Below are 17,466 nucleotides of genomic sequence, written 5' to 3'. Positions count from 1 at the left end.
TAGGTCTCTCTTGAGAGTGTGTTAATCATTGTATCCCAGAGAGCACACAGTGTTGTCATCTACTAAATACCTACTGCCATTAATTACAATTGCTTCACATTTTATTCTCATCTAATAACTCATGAGCAATAAAAATAACTACGAAGTATTCTTTCTTGAAAACCTGGAACCCTTAAACAATTGACATTTAATTATATTTTTCAAATGTAATTTTTCTATACATTTGGTGGTTTACTCTTAGTTTTGTTAGGTGCCAGGGTATCATAAAACAAAAGGCTATAATGCTGTGTTAAATATTAACAATTTAAAAATATTAACAATTAAAACACATTGTACTCACAATGAAACAGAAACACATTTTACAATATAATTCTCATTATATTTAATTTCAAAATTCATATTTATAGATATTAGCCTTTATAATGTTTTAAACAACCTATTAAAATTTAATAAGAAATATTAAAGAACACTAAGATTTTATTTATGTGAAATTCTGGTTAATTAACTATATTAATTATTCTTTTCCATATATTTTTCCCAGATATTTGACAATAAAATATGTGTAACCAGATAATAGACATATTGTATTTATTATTTAATAACTATCATGAATACTGTATAATTTAATAACATTAATAATAAAGTAAAATAAGTGTTATGCATTGTGAAAACAACTAACCATTTAATGTAAAAGTGAGATGGTGTATATATGATAAAATTTTTATTTTATGTTGCCCAGCTTATTGAAATATGAGTGACAACATCTGTATACATTTAAGGTATATAACATGATACTTTGATATGGATATATACGTGCATGAAATAATAACAGTTACTCATACAGATGTATATTACAGGTGAGATGCAAACTTGAGACTTCCTTTAATGTGATACATATGAGGTAATGAAGCATCTTGGGAAGTGTAGCTCTACATCACAAGGATTGAGATATTTTTAACTTAATTCTTTGGAAGTAGTAAAAAATGTTTTGTTTTGTATTTAACCACAGGAAGACCGTTTATATTAGTGCCTCAAATGGTGCCCATGTCCTTTTCTGTAGGTTAGATTTAGATTTAGAGGCTCATTTCAGGTTTTGTTTGTTTTAATTTTCAAGAAGAGTTCAGATAATAAATCTCCTTTTCACTTCATTTGTGTTTATCAAAATACAAATTCACTGTATTCACTTATGTGATGATATACATGCACATTACTAAAATGACAGGCCTAGTTGAGTACATTTTGATCCCTGCCTTTTTGCCTTCACGTATTGCGGCATCTGCTTCTGCTGTTGCAGATGGTGTCCCCAGCGTCCGGTTCTGAATTCTGAGCAGCTAACAGTTTCAGTATTCCATGTGAAGATAGCCATTGTTGGGGCATGGAGACTATATTGTGTAAGCCAATCTAATGAATCTAATTATTTATTAGATATTTTATTTACCTTTCAAATGGTATCCCCTTTCCTAGTTTCCCCTCCGAAAATCCCCTATCCTCTCCCCCTTCCCCCTGCTACCCAACCCATCCACTCCTGCTTCCTGGCCCAGGCATCCCCCTACACTGGGGCATAGAACCTTCACAGGACCAAGGGCCATTCCTCCCATTGATGACCAACTAGGCCATCCTCTGCTACATATGCAACTAGAGCCATGAGTCCCTCCATGTGTTTTCTTTGATTGGTGGTTTAGTCCCAGGGAGCTCTGGGGGTACTGGTTAGTTCATATTGTTGTTCCTCCTAGAGGGTTGCAAACCCCTTCATCTCCTTGGGTACTTTCTCTAGCTCCTTCATTGGGGGACCCTGTGCTCCGTCTAATGGACTGTGAGCATCCACTTCTGTATTAATCAGGCACTGTCAGAGCCTCTGGGGAGATAACTTTATCAGGTTCCTGTCAGCAAGCTCTTGTTAGCATCTGCAATAGTGTCTGGGTAAACAGGCAAGAACCCATTTCTCAAAATTTTACCTTTCTACACTTATATTTGTAATATAAAATTTATCATTATGTTGATAATTTAACATAGATAATTATGATGGTTTGAATATGCTTGGCTCAGGGAGTGTCATTACCAGGAGGTGTGGCCTTGTTGAAGGAATGCATTAGACTGAGGTCAGGGCCTTAATGGAAGAGTTAGAGGAAGAGTGAAGGAGCTGAAAGGGATTGTAACCCAATAGGAAGAACAGTAGTATCAACTAACCCCTCAAAGTTCCCAGAAGCTAAGCCACCAACCAAAGAGCATACATGGGCTTAACCGTGACCCACCCCCACCCCCTGCACATATGTAGCAGAGGACTGCCTCATCTGGCCTCAGTGAGAAAGGATGCACTTAATCCCATAGAAATGTGATGCCCCAGGGAAGCGGGACACTAGCGGGGTAAAATGAGAGTGAGTGGATGGGTGGGGAAGCATTCTCTCAGAAGCAAAGGGGAAGGGGGAGAGGGTAAAGAACTCATGGAGGGGGGACCAGAAAGGGAGGCAAATTTGGAATATAAATAAATAAAATAATTAATAAAATAAAATAAAAGATCAAATATAAAAATAGGAGTGGTATGCTATGCTTGTATTTTGAAAACCCCAAGGTTTACATTCGTTTATTTTATAAGGTAAGCTTGATAGTTATGCATAATTGGTTTTTAGGAAAATTGAACGTCAATACTATGTAAAGTGTTTGTGACTCCTGGAGTCTTAAACTACTCCAAACAATGTCTTTGTACAGGGTATCCTGAGGCACTGACGTCATGACTTAAGCTTTGCTTCATTAGCACAGATCCGTATTTTTTTCTAGAACATGGTTCAGTTCTTACTGTCATTTGTTTTCAGTGACTTCATTCAAATCATTTCCAGCTTAACCTCCAAATCTGTCTAATACTGAATCCTTGAAAAAATGAAAATAACAGTGACTTTATACTTTTAAATGAAATGTTTGCTACATTCTGGAATCATTCTCATACCCTGCTTTTCCAAAATCAAAAGGTATTAACAACAATCCTTCAAATAAACTTGGTTAAGATATGGAAATTCTATTTAATGGCCAAAGATAAGGCTTGAGGGATCATAGGATGTTCCTACTAAAGACAGAGATGGAAATTTTTAAGTGGTTGCATTTTATTTGCTATGTGTGTGCTCTGTTTTCATTAATTATTTTTTGCTGCATATGATCTAAGCATTCCTTATTACCTAACTAACTTTGTAAGAATAGTATTTTCAACTTTTTCCATATTTGCTTGTCTTTCATTCAATTAAACCTCATTAAAATTAATTGGAAGAAATTTTATAAGCTTATCTCAACAAATGTATTTCATTCATGGCATATTTTTCTTCCTATTTTATACATTTGAAGCAGTGTTCAAAGCTTAAGGTAAAACATATGTAACATCAATGGTTATTTATCTCAGGGTGTGAGAAATAGCTCTACTCATAGTTATGTTAAAATATGCCTGTCTGTATTCAGTTATCACAGGATCTGGGTCATGACACAAGAATTCTTTTGGGTCAATTTCTATTGAACCAAGTAAAACAAAGACTCTTCATGAGAGGCCACTGAGTGTTTAGAAGACTTCCTTTATTAATTTTTTTGTTTACTATTTCCACAATTATTTTACATAACTTTTCTTAGAAAAATATTAGTCTTATATTATTGATTTCAGTAATGAGGGTATTTAATTATGAGTATTGATGCCAGTGTGAATAGAAATAAATCAAAGAAAGAAAGAGATCATTACATCCTATTTAATAACAAATTAATAAATAGTAACGGTCATTACTGAAATGGTTTATGGCAAATATTTATGCAAAACCTCATACTTCAATTTCATTAACTAGCTTCTATAATTAACCAGAGATGAAAGAAAAAAATAACAACAAAACAGTTATATTGAAACACTGTTTATTTGCTATTTAAGATGTTAGAGGATGAGTTTGATTTCACAAAAAAAAAAAAATATATATATATATATATATAGGCTTTTTCTTCAGAGAGAGCTAGAGAAAGGCACAAACAGGCATTGTAGAGACTTGTGATACTGGACAAATGGCTTAATGTCCTTAAGGGTCAGTTACTCTGCTTAAAATAGTGGTGTAATTACAAGAGATATTTTTAAATTATCTCATTAAATAAATAATTGTTCTCCATAAATGTGTGGCTCTCAGGCTCCAAGAATAAGTAATGGTACTAATTATTTCCTTTTTCCAGTTGCAATTCTCAACTTTGTGAGGGTTATTCATAGCACTTTGTTTTTCTTTTTTAAGCATTATTTTTTCTAGTTAGTATAAATGTTTAAAAAATAAACTTTTTACTCTATTTTTTTTTAAGTCAAAGGTCCCTTAATTCATTGTCAAGGAAATGGTCAACCAGGAAATGGCAGGGAGGGGCCAAATCCACATAGAACTAGACAAGCAGAGTTCAATAGTGAGTGCACTGATATGGGAGGGGGTACCAAAGGAGAGGAGTACCTTAAAAAGACACAGCCACTCCTATCCCACATAAACTGGGTACCTGAGAATATTTTGGTTTGTTTTAAATAAAGAGGAATAAAAGACCAAAAGTAGTTGATGGAGGGAGGTGGATAGTCCAGGGAGTAGAAGAGATATTTGTCATTTGGGTGAAATTATTACCCTCCATCTGCTTGTATCCCTCTCAGCTTCTCTGCCAAGAAAAGGGCAACCTACAAAACACATGAACAATTATGAGACTCCTATGTGCTTCAGGCAAGGGATGGATAAAACGAAAAGGTTTGCCTTCTGAGAAGATGAGTTCTCTGTCTAGTTTCTCTGAAAGGGTGCACTGATGCTTGACCTCCACCTAGCTTCTTTGTAATTCATGCTTGATTCCTGTCAGTTTCTTCTTGATGCCATCTTTGGAGCTCGTATATGTCATTTTGCTCTTAGAGATTGTATACCCTGGTCCAGCAGCATCTTCAGGAAGCAGGTTTAGCATCATCCACAGTTTGTCCCTGAAACCTTGGTGAGGTCACCTTGCCCTCCTCCCTGATACTCAGGCAGAAGTGCACTACCTCTGGTACTTCATCACTTCCTCTGCACTTGAGCACCACCACGTCGATGGCACCATCAGAGACAACCACACCTGAGGCTTCCAGAAGCAAAAGAAAGAAAAGGAGAGCCACAGAACTGAGCCATCTTAGCTGCTGCTGGGATCCGGCCAAATGAAATTTTTCATCTTATTTGCACTTAGAAAAATATGATTATTAACAAATGAGCATTATTATTATTCAGAGAAACATCATGATATACATTAATTCACGTAGCTAGCATTTGTCATATACCTAGCCATTATCAAATATAATCTCTGATAACCCTTAACAACAGTTCTACATAACCTGTAATTCAATAAAACACAGACACAAAATAATAAGTCCTGCTTTTTCATTAAAAAAGGAACATATTGATATAATAAAACAAAGCAAATATTCTATAAGCTTCTAATTATATCAAGCTTAAAAATAAAGTCTGATGTAATATATTTAGTTTGATTAAGTGTTGAGCTATTAGCTAATGAGTACATCTTGAAGTTCAAATCTTCCACTCTCTTCTGTATGTTTGATATTTCTCCAATTTTCACAGTTTTACTAATATTCAAAATGACTGGAATAATGAATATTAGCTAATGCCAGTTATCTAAGTGAAGCCAACAATTCTAAAAAGCATCTATTATCACTTTCTCTGAACTACTTTTCTATTATTATAAATGTTTCTGTATTGGTTTCCTTATTTTATTGAGTTGGATATATTTGACTAAAGAAAAATTAGCTAAAAAAGAAAAACGAAGAAAAATATCAGAAAGGTCTTTTAAAATTATTTGACATGTTTCTACATATAGTTTATCTACTCTTTCTGCAGCCTGCTCAAGGAACTAATTTAAACCACCAAAATTGCCATAAAGGGGATATAAACAAAATACAAAGAATATAAAACATAATATACATTTGTATCAAATTAAAGCTAAAAACTTCAGAGAGAGTGGCCAATGAGATTAAGAAGTAAATAATAAGCTTATAACTCCAAGTATGAGTGTATTTACCAAATTTCTGGAAGACAGAGATAGCAAAAATCCATAATCTGAATTAATACCCAAGGTTCCACTGTAGTTTGTAGACTTGGGAATCTGCTATAATGTACTAAAATTCAGCATCTCCGTTCCTTTTACATTTCCTTCCTTTAAGATTTGTTTCTCCCACTTATGTTTCATGTTTTCCTGCTCAACCTCTTTCTCCACAGCCATGACAATTTATGAGTCATTTGTTTTGATTGGTTGCTATTTATGCGTCCAGTGAAATATGAGAGATTAGTATGTACATTTAAGAGAACATAATGATATAGGCACACTCAAAGAAGGTAGATGCTGAAAAAAATAGTGCAAAGCCTTACTAAAAGCTATGAAGCATAAAAATAGAGAAAATACTAAATTTTGTTTCATTTTAAAATTGCACTATCGTAATGGGTATTGTTGTTCTGAAAATTATGTTTTCCCATGGAGCCATGAAGATTAAATAAGATATAGAATAAAATATACTCAGGCAAAAGATGATATAGAATGAGTGTTTTATAAATGTCCTTGTACTGTGGAAGAAATTCTCCTCAGAAATTCTCCATAATTATTCTCAGTCAGAATAATTATGACTAACCCTTTTATATATTCTAAAACCAAATGCAACTCAACACAGACAACATAAAATATTGGCTACAATATATACTTTTGGAATAACTACAAAATAGGGAATATCATGAACTTCTAAGTAGAAAAATACATTATATAATTGTAAATTTAGAGAGATTTCTTTAAAATATTTATCTCATGAAATACTACTATAATTTTATATTAGTGTAAAAGAAAAATTCAATGTGAGATTATCAAGACAGTGTCTAAGCTTACATAGCAAGAGTGTAATCCCAGCACTTGGGAGGCAGAGACAGGCGGATTTCTGTGTTCGAGGCCAGCCTGGTCTATAAAGTGAGTTCCAGGACAGCCAAGGCTATACAGAAAAACCCTGTCTCGAAAAAACAAAAAGAAAAAAAAAGAATAAACACATTAATATGTGATCTCCAGCAAGTAGTTTTCTAATCAGAATTGTAAGATATTCTAGAGTCTGAATCTCAGGCTTGTGAATCCCACTTAACTTCTTCAGAGAAGAGTTCAAGAGAAATAGATGTTTCAGACCATTTTGGGCTAGGCACCAGACTGTTATATTAAAAATGAACCTAACAAAAAAAAAAAAAAAAACAAGAAAGGAATGAGCAAATACCACAACTGTAAATCATTGCTTGCATTTAGCATTCACGAGTCTAAAAGCAACCATGTTGTAGCATCTTTCAGATTAATAATAGTAAAACAAGACAAAAGTGCTCAGCAGCATAGACACCTGAGAGATAAGGACAGCATGGGAGAGGACACTAAACTTCATTTTGTCTTTATGTCATTACAATATTTGTTCCTCTTAGCATGTATCCTTACTTACTTCTATAAAGTACTACTTTATTAATCAAATCCTTGAAGGCTTGTTTTACTTGTTCATTTCTCAACGAGTAAATGAAAGGGTTCAGCATGGGAGCAATTGAAGTATTGAGAACAGCCACCCCTTTGGTCAGTGATGCTCCTTCATTTGCAGAAGGTTTGACATACATGAAAATGCAGCTGCCATAAGAGATGGAGATGACAATCATGTGAGAGGAACAGGTGGAGAAAGCCTTTTTCCTCTGACTGGCAGATGGGAACCTCAGAATGGTGCTGATGATGCAGATGTATGACAAGATCACTAGAGCCAGTGTGAACAGCAGAGTCACAAATGCAAAGTAAAAGCCAATCATCTCTAAACTCCTTGTATCTGAGCAGGAGAGCTGTAGAATGGGGAAGTAGTCACAGGAGAAGTGATCAATGACATTAGAAGCACAGAAGTCCAGCTTGAGGACCAACATTAATGGTGGGAAGATGGTCAGGAATCCTGCTAGCCATGAGGTGAGGACAAGAAGGGTGCAGACTTTCTGATTCATGATGAGGGTGTAGTGCAGAGCCTTGCAGATGGCAACATAGCGATCATAAGACATAGCAGTTAGAAGAAAGAACTCAGACACTCCCATGGAGATGAAGAAATATAACTGAGCCAGACAGTTGTTATAGGAAATTGTCTTGACTTTAGTAATTATTGACTCCAAAAATCTAGGGATTGAAACACTGGTGAATATAATTTCTAAGAAGGAGAAATTCTGGAGGAAGAAATACATAGGAGTCTTTAACTGGGAGTCTAGCAATGTGAGGATGATGATGGTTAGGTTTCCAGTGACACTTAATATGTAAGCAATGAATAAAAGGATAAAAATCACAACCTGGATTTCTGGATCATCTGATATGCCCAGGAGCACAAACTCAGTAATCACAGAACGGTTTTTCATACTGATTTACTGTTAGAAGAACCTATTGATAAAAAAGAAATAAAGGATAAATCTAATACAGAAGAATTGAAAGGTTAAATATTAGTATTACTACATAAAATGAGCAGATAGGAATCTTATGAGATTTTTACCAAGTCTCTTCATTCCTACTAAAAACATACAATATACAATGGCTGAAATATACTGAAAATGTAAAAATCAGTAATAAAAAAATACTTCTTTTTCCAAAGTAAGCCTTTATATGTCAGAAAATATACATTTCTTCACAAGTATAGAATATATGATTGGTATGTCTGATGACACCATCAAACATGTAATCCTAAACTAGTCTTTAATTAAAAACTAGTTGAAATATATTTGCAACATTCTTCTGAACAAATGTTTGTCATCCAGCTCACCCTTGTCTCTACTACACAGACTGTGTCACATAAAAAAAGCACAGGCTGGGTTGCTTCTGAGGTTTCTGGCAGTTTCATAAATAAAGCTTATTTCTCTTTAATATGCTTTATTGTTTCACAGAAACAGACCTAAGACCCAAATTCCAAAACTTGTTATGGTAATCCTAACATTTCTGTGAGCAAGTTTAGCACAGAAACTACTTTAAGAAGCTAGAAGGAGAAACCTTTCAAAGCATTCTGGTTAAGTTAACATCAATTCTACACAGCAATAACAGAAAGTGACCTTTTCTGGCTGGTGCAGAAATCCTGAGAGACTGGGCTGGTGAAAGGAACGATGCAAAGAGAAGCAGGTTCATAAGACACTGTGATGTCACAATATAAGGAGACAATGAGAAAACTGTACCAATCCGCTGATAATATCTGACCTGGTTTCCCTTTGGCCAACTTTAATTTTCCTAATAAGCAGATAGACTCAGTATATACAATGAAGGCAATGTATTCTCAATGCCTCTGGGATTTGCTGAATCCAATTCTACAATTCTTCTTTGAATGTAGGACACCTAGTTTATTCATTAGTAAATTTCTCCAGGCCAAAAATGAGTAATAAAAATTATAATAATATCTTTAAAAATTAGAATTGAATTGTACTTCTGCTATATTTGATTTTGAATTTTATAATTAATATGTGAGAATCTTGTATCATAGTATTATATAGAAACATATCTATGTATTTCCTACGAGGTGTTCATTACCCTCAAAACTTCAAATTTACCAGCATAAAAAAGAATATTATACCAAATATTTTATATATTAAGCTAATTTTTTAACTTAATACATGTTATAAATTTCCCAAAGACAGTTATATAATCATGTCACATAAAAAATTCTGTAACTCTGACTGGAATGAAGTGGAATCTCAGGGCTGTTTTGAGTTGCATTTCCATGATGACTAAGGATGTTGAACACTTCTTTAGGTGCTTCTCCGTCTCAGTTGAGAATTCTTTGTTTAGCTCTGTACATCATTTTTTTATTAGATATTTTCTTTTTTTAAATTTTTTTATTTATTATTTTCTTTAGACACCATTGCATACGCTAGCAAGATTTTGCTGAAAGGACCCTGATATAGCTGCCTCTTATGAGGCTATGCCAGTGCCTGGCAAACACAAAAGTGGATGCTCACAGTCATCTACTGGATGGAACACAGGGCCCCCAATGGAGGAGCTAGAGAAAAAACCCAAGGAGCTAAAGGGGTCTGCAACCCTATAGATGTACCTCATTTTTAATAGGGTTATTTATTTCTCTGGAGTCTAACTTCTTGAGTTCTTTGTATATACTGGATATTAGCCTCCATCATATGTAGGGTTAGTAAATATCTTTTCCCAATCTTTGGTTGCTGTTTTGTTCTATTAACAGTGTCCTTTGCCTTACAGAAGCTTTGCAATTTTATGAGGTCCCATTTGTCAATTCTTGATCTTAGAGCATAAGCCATTGGTTTTCTGTTCAAGAAATTACCCCCTGTGCCACGTGCTCAAGGTTCTTCCCCAATTTTTCTTCTATTAGTTTCAGCATCTCTGGTTTTATGTGGAGGTCCTTGATCCTTGACTTTAGCTTTGTACAGGAAGATAAGAATGAATCAATTTGCATTCTTCTACATGCTGACCAACAGTTGAACCAGCATCTTTAGTGAAAATGCTGTCTTTTTTCCACTGGATGGTTTTAGCTTCTTTGTCAAAGGTCAAGTGACCATAGGTGTGTGGATTCATTTCTGGGTCTTCAATTCTGTTCCATTGATCTACCTGCCTGTCTCTGTACCAATACCATGCAATTGTTATCACTATTGCTCTGTAATACATCTTGAGGTCAGGGATGGTGATCCTACCAGAAGTTCCTTTATTGTTAAGAATAGTTTTCACTATCCTGGATTTTTTGTTGTTCCAGTTTGACATGGACTAGACTCAGTTGGTCATCCCTCAACCCTTGGAGAACCAGGATCTTGGTATTCAGGTGGGCAAGGAGTTGGTGGAGTGACAGACACTGACACAGAGAGTGTGCTCTATCTGAATGTAATTTCTCAAAGTGAGCACCAGACTTATATATTACAGAAGAAAGCAAAAAAGTTAGGTGACACATCAGCCAAGGCAAATGGAAGTTATCTGACACAAAACAAAAAATGCATACAAAAAGACTACCAGGAACCAGGCAATGTTTACAATTGACATAAGATCAATCCTATCTAAAGTCAGCTATTGACAGGAGCCAGGTGAAGATTTCACACCCTAGTCACAATTTATGTTATTTCTCTGAGCCTTGTGAAAGCTCTGCTCTTGTTGACCTTTTCATTAATAATGCAATACTGTAGTTCCTCCTTAAACCAAAACCCTCCTTCTTCCTAGGCCACTGTAAATTCTTGCATATGGGAGTAACTTGGCTGCTCTTTTAAGTGTCTATAGGGAATCTCCATTTGTCAGAAGAACTCACCAACTTTCTTCCAAATGTAATGTAGTCTGCCATACCTGACTGTAATGAGGATTCTAAGTTTACTATTTTGAACTAGCCCTGAGATTACTAGCTCCTATCTGGCAAACTGTGAGATGCCTGATTACTAACTGTCAACACTGGGGCATTTCGTCTGAATGAGTAACATTCTTATGAAATTCCAAGCCCAGGGCCAGCTCCAAGAAAGCCTAGGACATTGGTGAAGGTCAGGAAGCAAAGGTTCAACATGATTTAGGTATTTGAAACTTATATCTCAGAGGCACCTATAATAAAATAATTCTGAAAGAAAGCACACTGATCCACTCACCGACTAACGCAAAGACAGATTTGGAGCATTTGTGCTACAAAATGCCAAGGTTCCAGGAGAGTAAGTTTCTGTGAAACTCCTTGCCTCGGGACTGTGTCCAAACTTTTGAGCCTGCCACACAGTCTTCACTGGAGTGGGTGTGGCACCAGATGAATTTGCAAATTGCTCTTTATTACCTCATACCAACCAGAATGGCTAAGATAAAAAAACTCAGGTGACATTAGATGCTGGCAAGGATGTGGAGAAAGAGGAACACTCCTCCATTGTTGGTGGGATTGCAAGCTGGTACAACCACTTTGGAAATCAGTCTGGCAGTTCCTCAGAAAATTGGACATAGAAAATTAGACTACCTGAGGACTCATATTACCACTCCTGGGCATATACAAAAAATAATGCTCAAACATATAACAAGGACACATTTTCCACTATGTTCTTAGCAGCCTTATTTATAATAGCCAGAAGCCAGAAAGAACCCAGATATCCTTCAACAGAGGAATAGATACCAGAAAATGTGGTACATTTACATAATGGAGTACTAATACTCCGCTATAAAAAAAAAAAAAAAAGACTTCATGAAATTCTTAGGCAAATGGATGGAACTAGAAAATATCCTGAGTGAGGTAACCCAGTCATAAAAGAACACACATGGTATGCACTCACTAATAAGTGGATATTAGCCCAAAAGCCCAGAATACCCAAGATACTATTCACAGACCACATGAAACTCAAGAAGGAAGACCAAAGTGTGGAAACATGGGTCCTTCATAGAAGTGGGGAACAAAATACCCATGGCTGGAGATGCAGAGACAAAATGTGGAGCAAAGACTGAAGGAAAGGCCATCCAGAGACTGCCCCACCTAAGGATTCATCCCATATCCAGTCACCAAACCCAGACACTATTGAGGAGGCCAAGAAGTGCTTGCTGACAGGAGCCTGATATAGCTGTCTCCTGAGAGGCTCTGTCAGTGCCTTTCAAACACAGATGTGAAAGCTCACAGACAACCATTAGGCTGAGCACTGGGTCCCCAATAAAGGAATTTGAGAAAGGACTGAAAGAGTTGAAGGTGTTCGCATCCCCATAAGAGGAACAACAATATGAAATAACCAGATCTCACACACACACACACAGAGCTCCCAGGGACTCTACCACCAACCAAAGAGTAAGCATGGAGCAACCCATGGTTCCATATGAATGTAGCAGAGGATAGCCTTGTGGGACATCAATGGGAGGAGATGTCCTTGATCCTGAGAAGGCTCAATGTCCCAGTGTAGAGGAATGCCAGGCTGAGGGAAGCAAGAGTCGGGGATGAGGGGAACACCCTCATAAAAGCAGGGGGAAAGGGAGGGGATAGGTGGTTTTCGGAGGGGAACCAGGAAAGGGGATAGATAACATTTGAAATGCAAATGAAGAACATATATAATAAAATTTTCAGAAAAAAGTTTGTAACTCTCTTGTTCTGCTTTTTTTAGTATGCAGTTTGCACTAAATGTTCTTCTTGTCACTTTGTCTAGAAAAATTCACCTTTGTGTAACTGTTAAGTGGAACACTTAAAGAGATTTATATGCAATTCATTAATTTAATTTTTGATTGAGAACTGGGAATTTGGCCATTGCTAATCACCTCACTGGTTATAATGCTGCAATGCTTCTGTATTTTTGCACACATGTAATAACTATTGGCTCAAATTTTTGATAGATTATTTCATTCTCTCTCACAAATCATAAATTCTTTGCTTTACATCCTTGTCAACATTGGAAATACTTAAACATCTTATAAGTAAATGAACAAAAGTAACACTCATTTCATAATAATTCATTTCATTTGAAAGATGGTCTCATTAGATAAGAGCATACTTCTTGTGTTTTGTATATAGAAATCCAATTTTGGGTAGAAGTATCCACACTACGGTCTTGAGATTAATGTCATCTGTGAATTGTATCTTGGGTATTCTGGGCTTTGGGGCTAATATTTACTTATCAATGAGTGCATATCATGTGTGTTTTTTTGTGATTGGGTTACCTCACTCAAGATGATATCCTCCAGATCCATCAATTTGCCTAAGAATTTCATAAATTCATTGTTTTTAATGGCTGGGTAGTACTCCATTGTGTAAATGTACCACATTTTCTGTATCCAATTCTCTGCTGAGGAACATCTCGGTTCTTTCCAGCTTCTGGCTATTATAAATAAGGCTGCTATGAACATAATGGAGCATGTGTCCTTATTACATGTTGGAGCACCTTCTGGGTATATGCACAGGAGTGGTACTTCTGGGTCCTCAGGTACTGGTATGTCCAATTTTCTGAGGAACCTCCAAACTGATTTTCAGAATGGTTGTACCAGCTTGTGGATACTTCAATCCATCTTAGAAGGAAGGAACAAAACAGTGATGGCAGGAGTTACAGACACAAAGAGTGGAGTAGAAACTGAAAAAAAAAATGACCATCTAGAGACTGACTCACCTAGGGATCCATCCCAATTACGATCACCAAACCCAGATACTGTTGTGGATGCCAACAAGTGCTTGCTGACAGGAGCCTGATGTAGCTCTCTCCTGAAAGGCTCTGTCAGTGCCTCACAAAATACAGAGCCATCCATTGGGCTGAGCATAGGATTCCCAATGAAGGAACTAGAGAAAGGACCCAAAGAGCTGAAGGGCTTTGCTACCCCATAGGAGCAACTAGCCAGTACCCCCAGAGCTCCCTTGGACTAAACCACCAACAAAAGAGCATACATGGTAGGACTTATGGCTCCAGCTGCATATGCATCAGATGATGACCTAGTCAGACATCAATGGTAGGAGAGNCCCTTTGTCCTATGAAGGCTCTATGCCCCAGTGTGGGGGAATGCCAGGGACAGGAAGTGGGAGTGGGTGGGTGTACTGGCTAGTTTTGTGTCAACTTGACACAGCTGGAGTTATCACAGAGAAAGGAGCTTCAGTTGAGGAAATGCCTCCATGAGATACAACTGTAAGGCATTTTCTCAATTAATGATCAAGGGGGAAAGGCCCCTTGTGGGTGAGACCATCTCTGGGCTGGTAGTCTTGGTTCTATAAGAGAGCAGGCTGAGCAAGCCAGGGGAAGCAAGCCAGTAAAGAACATTCCTCCATGGCCTTTGCATCAGCTCCTGCTTCCTGACCTGTTTGAGTTCCAGTCCTGACTTCCTTGGTGATAAACAGCAGTATGGAATTGTAAGCTGAATAAACCCTTTCCTCCCCAACTTGTTTCTTGGTCATGATGTTTGTGCAGGAATAGAAACCCTGACTAAGACAGTGGGTTTGTGAGCAGGGAAATGGGGGAGGGGATCAGGGGAGGGTGTTTTCCGGAGGGGAAGCCAGGAAAGGGAATAACATTTGAAATGTAAATAAAGAAAATATCCAATAAAAAAAAAAGAAATCCAATTTTGCCCAAAATTTATTTGACATTCCTTCAAAAAATTAGAGAGTTATAATATGGGATTTTGAAAATGCTAACGAAAACAATGTGCTAAGTGTTCATCACAAAGCAATTCCTCTGTAGTAAAGCCTGGCATATGAATTATAGAACTCCAAAACTTTATGTGAGTGCATAACATGAGTAACTGAAGGAAAGGAAAATAAAGTAAGATCCATGAAGTGGGTAAGAGATGTGTATACATGGTGTGAAGAGAAAATGGGCAAAGCATGGATCTAATTAGGGAAAAGAGGGAGATATTATAGGAGGAGGGTAGAATAACAGTAAGGTTGGAAAACATAAAGACACATACTATTATCTACCTAATGTCTCTAATACATATAAGTCTGTGTATACATACACATATGCCAAGGACTAGCCTTGGCATAGAGAGGGGTTCTGAAGTCAAATTGTGGGTCCAAATTGATATCTCTCTCTCTCTCTCTCTCTCTCTCTGTGTGTGTGTGTGTGTGTGTGTGTGTGTGTGTGTTCTGCTCTGCTCTAGAGAGCTTTAAGTTTAAATGAAATGTTATCATCTGTTTATTTTATTATTACATAAACACATATGTATACACAAATATATAAACATTAATGTGTTTGTTTTTGTTATTCATGTATTTAAAAATGATATTACTTAATCATATACCAAAAAACAAAAGATAGAAACAAGACAAAGTCAGGAAAAGTCAAGAACAGAATTGTCTACAGCCTGTTTGTATGAATCAGTAGCTCATATCTTATAGCATATTGCTCTTGGTTACAGGGCTAATAACAAAATAAATAGTTTCTGTTTTGCCTTTGTTCTTTATTCTCAATCATTTTCAGTATACATAAAAACAGCTATCTGACCCAAATTTATGAAATTCTTAAATAAATGGATGGATCTGGAGGATATCATCCTAAGTGAGGTAACTCAATCACAAAAGAACACGTATGATATGCACTCACTAATAAGTGGATATTAGCCCAGAAGCTCAGAATACCCAAGATACAACTTCCAAAACACATGAAACTCAGGAAGAAGTGAGATCAGTGTGGATACTTCGATCCTTCTTAGAAGGGGGAAAAATACCCATGGAAGGGATTACAGAGACTAATTTTGGAGCAGAGACTGAAGGAATAACCATGCAGAGACTGCCCCACCTGGGGATCCATCTCATAAACAACCATCAAACCCAGACACTATTGTAGATGCCAACAAAAAGCTTGCTGATATAGGGGTCTCCTGAGAGGCTCTACCAGTGCCTCACAAATATAGAAGTGGACTCTTACAGTCATCCATTGAATGTAGCATGGCGTCCCCAATGAAGGAGCTAGAGAAAGTACCCAAGGAGCTGAAGGGTTAGGTAGGGTTAGGGTTGGTGGGACTCATGGCTCTAGCTGCATATGTAGCAGAGGATGGCCTAGTCGATCATCAATGGGAGAAGAGACCCTTGGTCCTGTGAAGGTTCTATGCCCTAGTATAGGGGAATACCAGGGCCAGGAAGTGGGAGCGAGTGGGTTGGAGAGCAGAAGGAGAGGAGCAGGGATAGGTGAATTTCGGAGGGGAAACTAGAAAGAGGATAGCATTTGAAATGTAAATAAAGAAAATATCTAATTTTTAAAAAGAGAAAAATAAATAAAATCTTTAAAAACAAAAATAAAAAACAACTTTCTGATGTTCCATTTAACTTGATTTTAGAACTATAAAATAAGGGCATTTGACATTGCTAACAGCTCATGAAATCATGAAACTTGGAGGAGAACCAACTACTGCTAAATTAGACCAGCATAGCTGATAATTATACATGCTAAAACTTATCTTTTTATCCACAGATGAGTGTAGCTTTCATTCCTTACCAAAGAAGCTTCTCTTACAGAAATAGAGACCATTGAAGAAAATTGCAACCACAAAGGTCAAAAGATTGTGGGGAGCCTGCCACAATGGCTACATCTATACATCTATAACATAACACCTACACCAAGGCTCAGGAAGCATCATAGAAAATGTGGCAGAAAACTTGTAAGGGCAGGAAGCCCAGGGTGTCTGCTGTGACACTGTCTTCTAGAAATGGCTGCATAAACAAAACCTGGAGAATGTCAGTATCTATAGACATGCTAAAATGAAAAGAGAAGACAAAGAACCACATGAATTCATTTGTTTGAGATTGGGTTGTTGAGAGATTGTTGAGAGAGGGTAAATTACCATTTTTAGAGATGAGTCTCCCAATTGACAATCCAACGAAATAGTTAGATCTGAAATTTTAGTACACAAAGAACAAAGTTGAACTCAGTGGTAGTAGTCATATATTGATGCATCTCTCTATATATATCAATAACAGTCAAAGAAATGGAGCTCATCTGTTTGAGAGGGGAACATAGCAAGTGTTTAAGGAGGAAGCATAGGAGGTGTTGAAGAAAGGGAAGGGAGCAAGTGATACTTTTTAAAAAAAAAAAAAAA

The 17,466-nt window shown here is 36.6% G+C and overlaps 1 protein-coding gene across 1 annotated transcript; it reads right to left on the bottom strand.

The window, feature by feature from the left end:
- Positions 1-7,454: 7,454 nt before the first annotated feature.
- LOC110303290 (olfactory receptor 6C3-like) lies at positions 7,455-8,393 on the bottom strand. Its single transcript, XM_021174366.1, has one exon. It carries the CDS (start codon positions 8,391-8,393, stop codon positions 7,455-7,457), a length of 939 nt encoding a protein of 312 aa, XP_021030025.1.
- Positions 8,394-17,466: the final 9,073 nt, after the last annotated feature.

This window comes from Mus caroli, chromosome 10, assembly GCF_900094665.2.
Source record: "Mus caroli chromosome 10, CAROLI_EIJ_v1.1, whole genome shotgun sequence".
In the NCBI taxonomy this organism is placed as follows: domain Eukaryota; kingdom Metazoa; phylum Chordata; class Mammalia; order Rodentia; family Muridae; genus Mus; species Mus caroli.
The sequence above is the reverse complement of the archived record's forward strand: the minus strand, read 5'-3'. Positions and strand labels throughout refer to the sequence as shown.

Coding starts and splice junctions, on each gene's coding strand:
- LOC110303290 (XM_021174366.1), bottom strand. CDS start 8,393: ATGAAAAACCGTTCTGTGATTACTGAGTTTGTGCTCCTGGGCATATCA.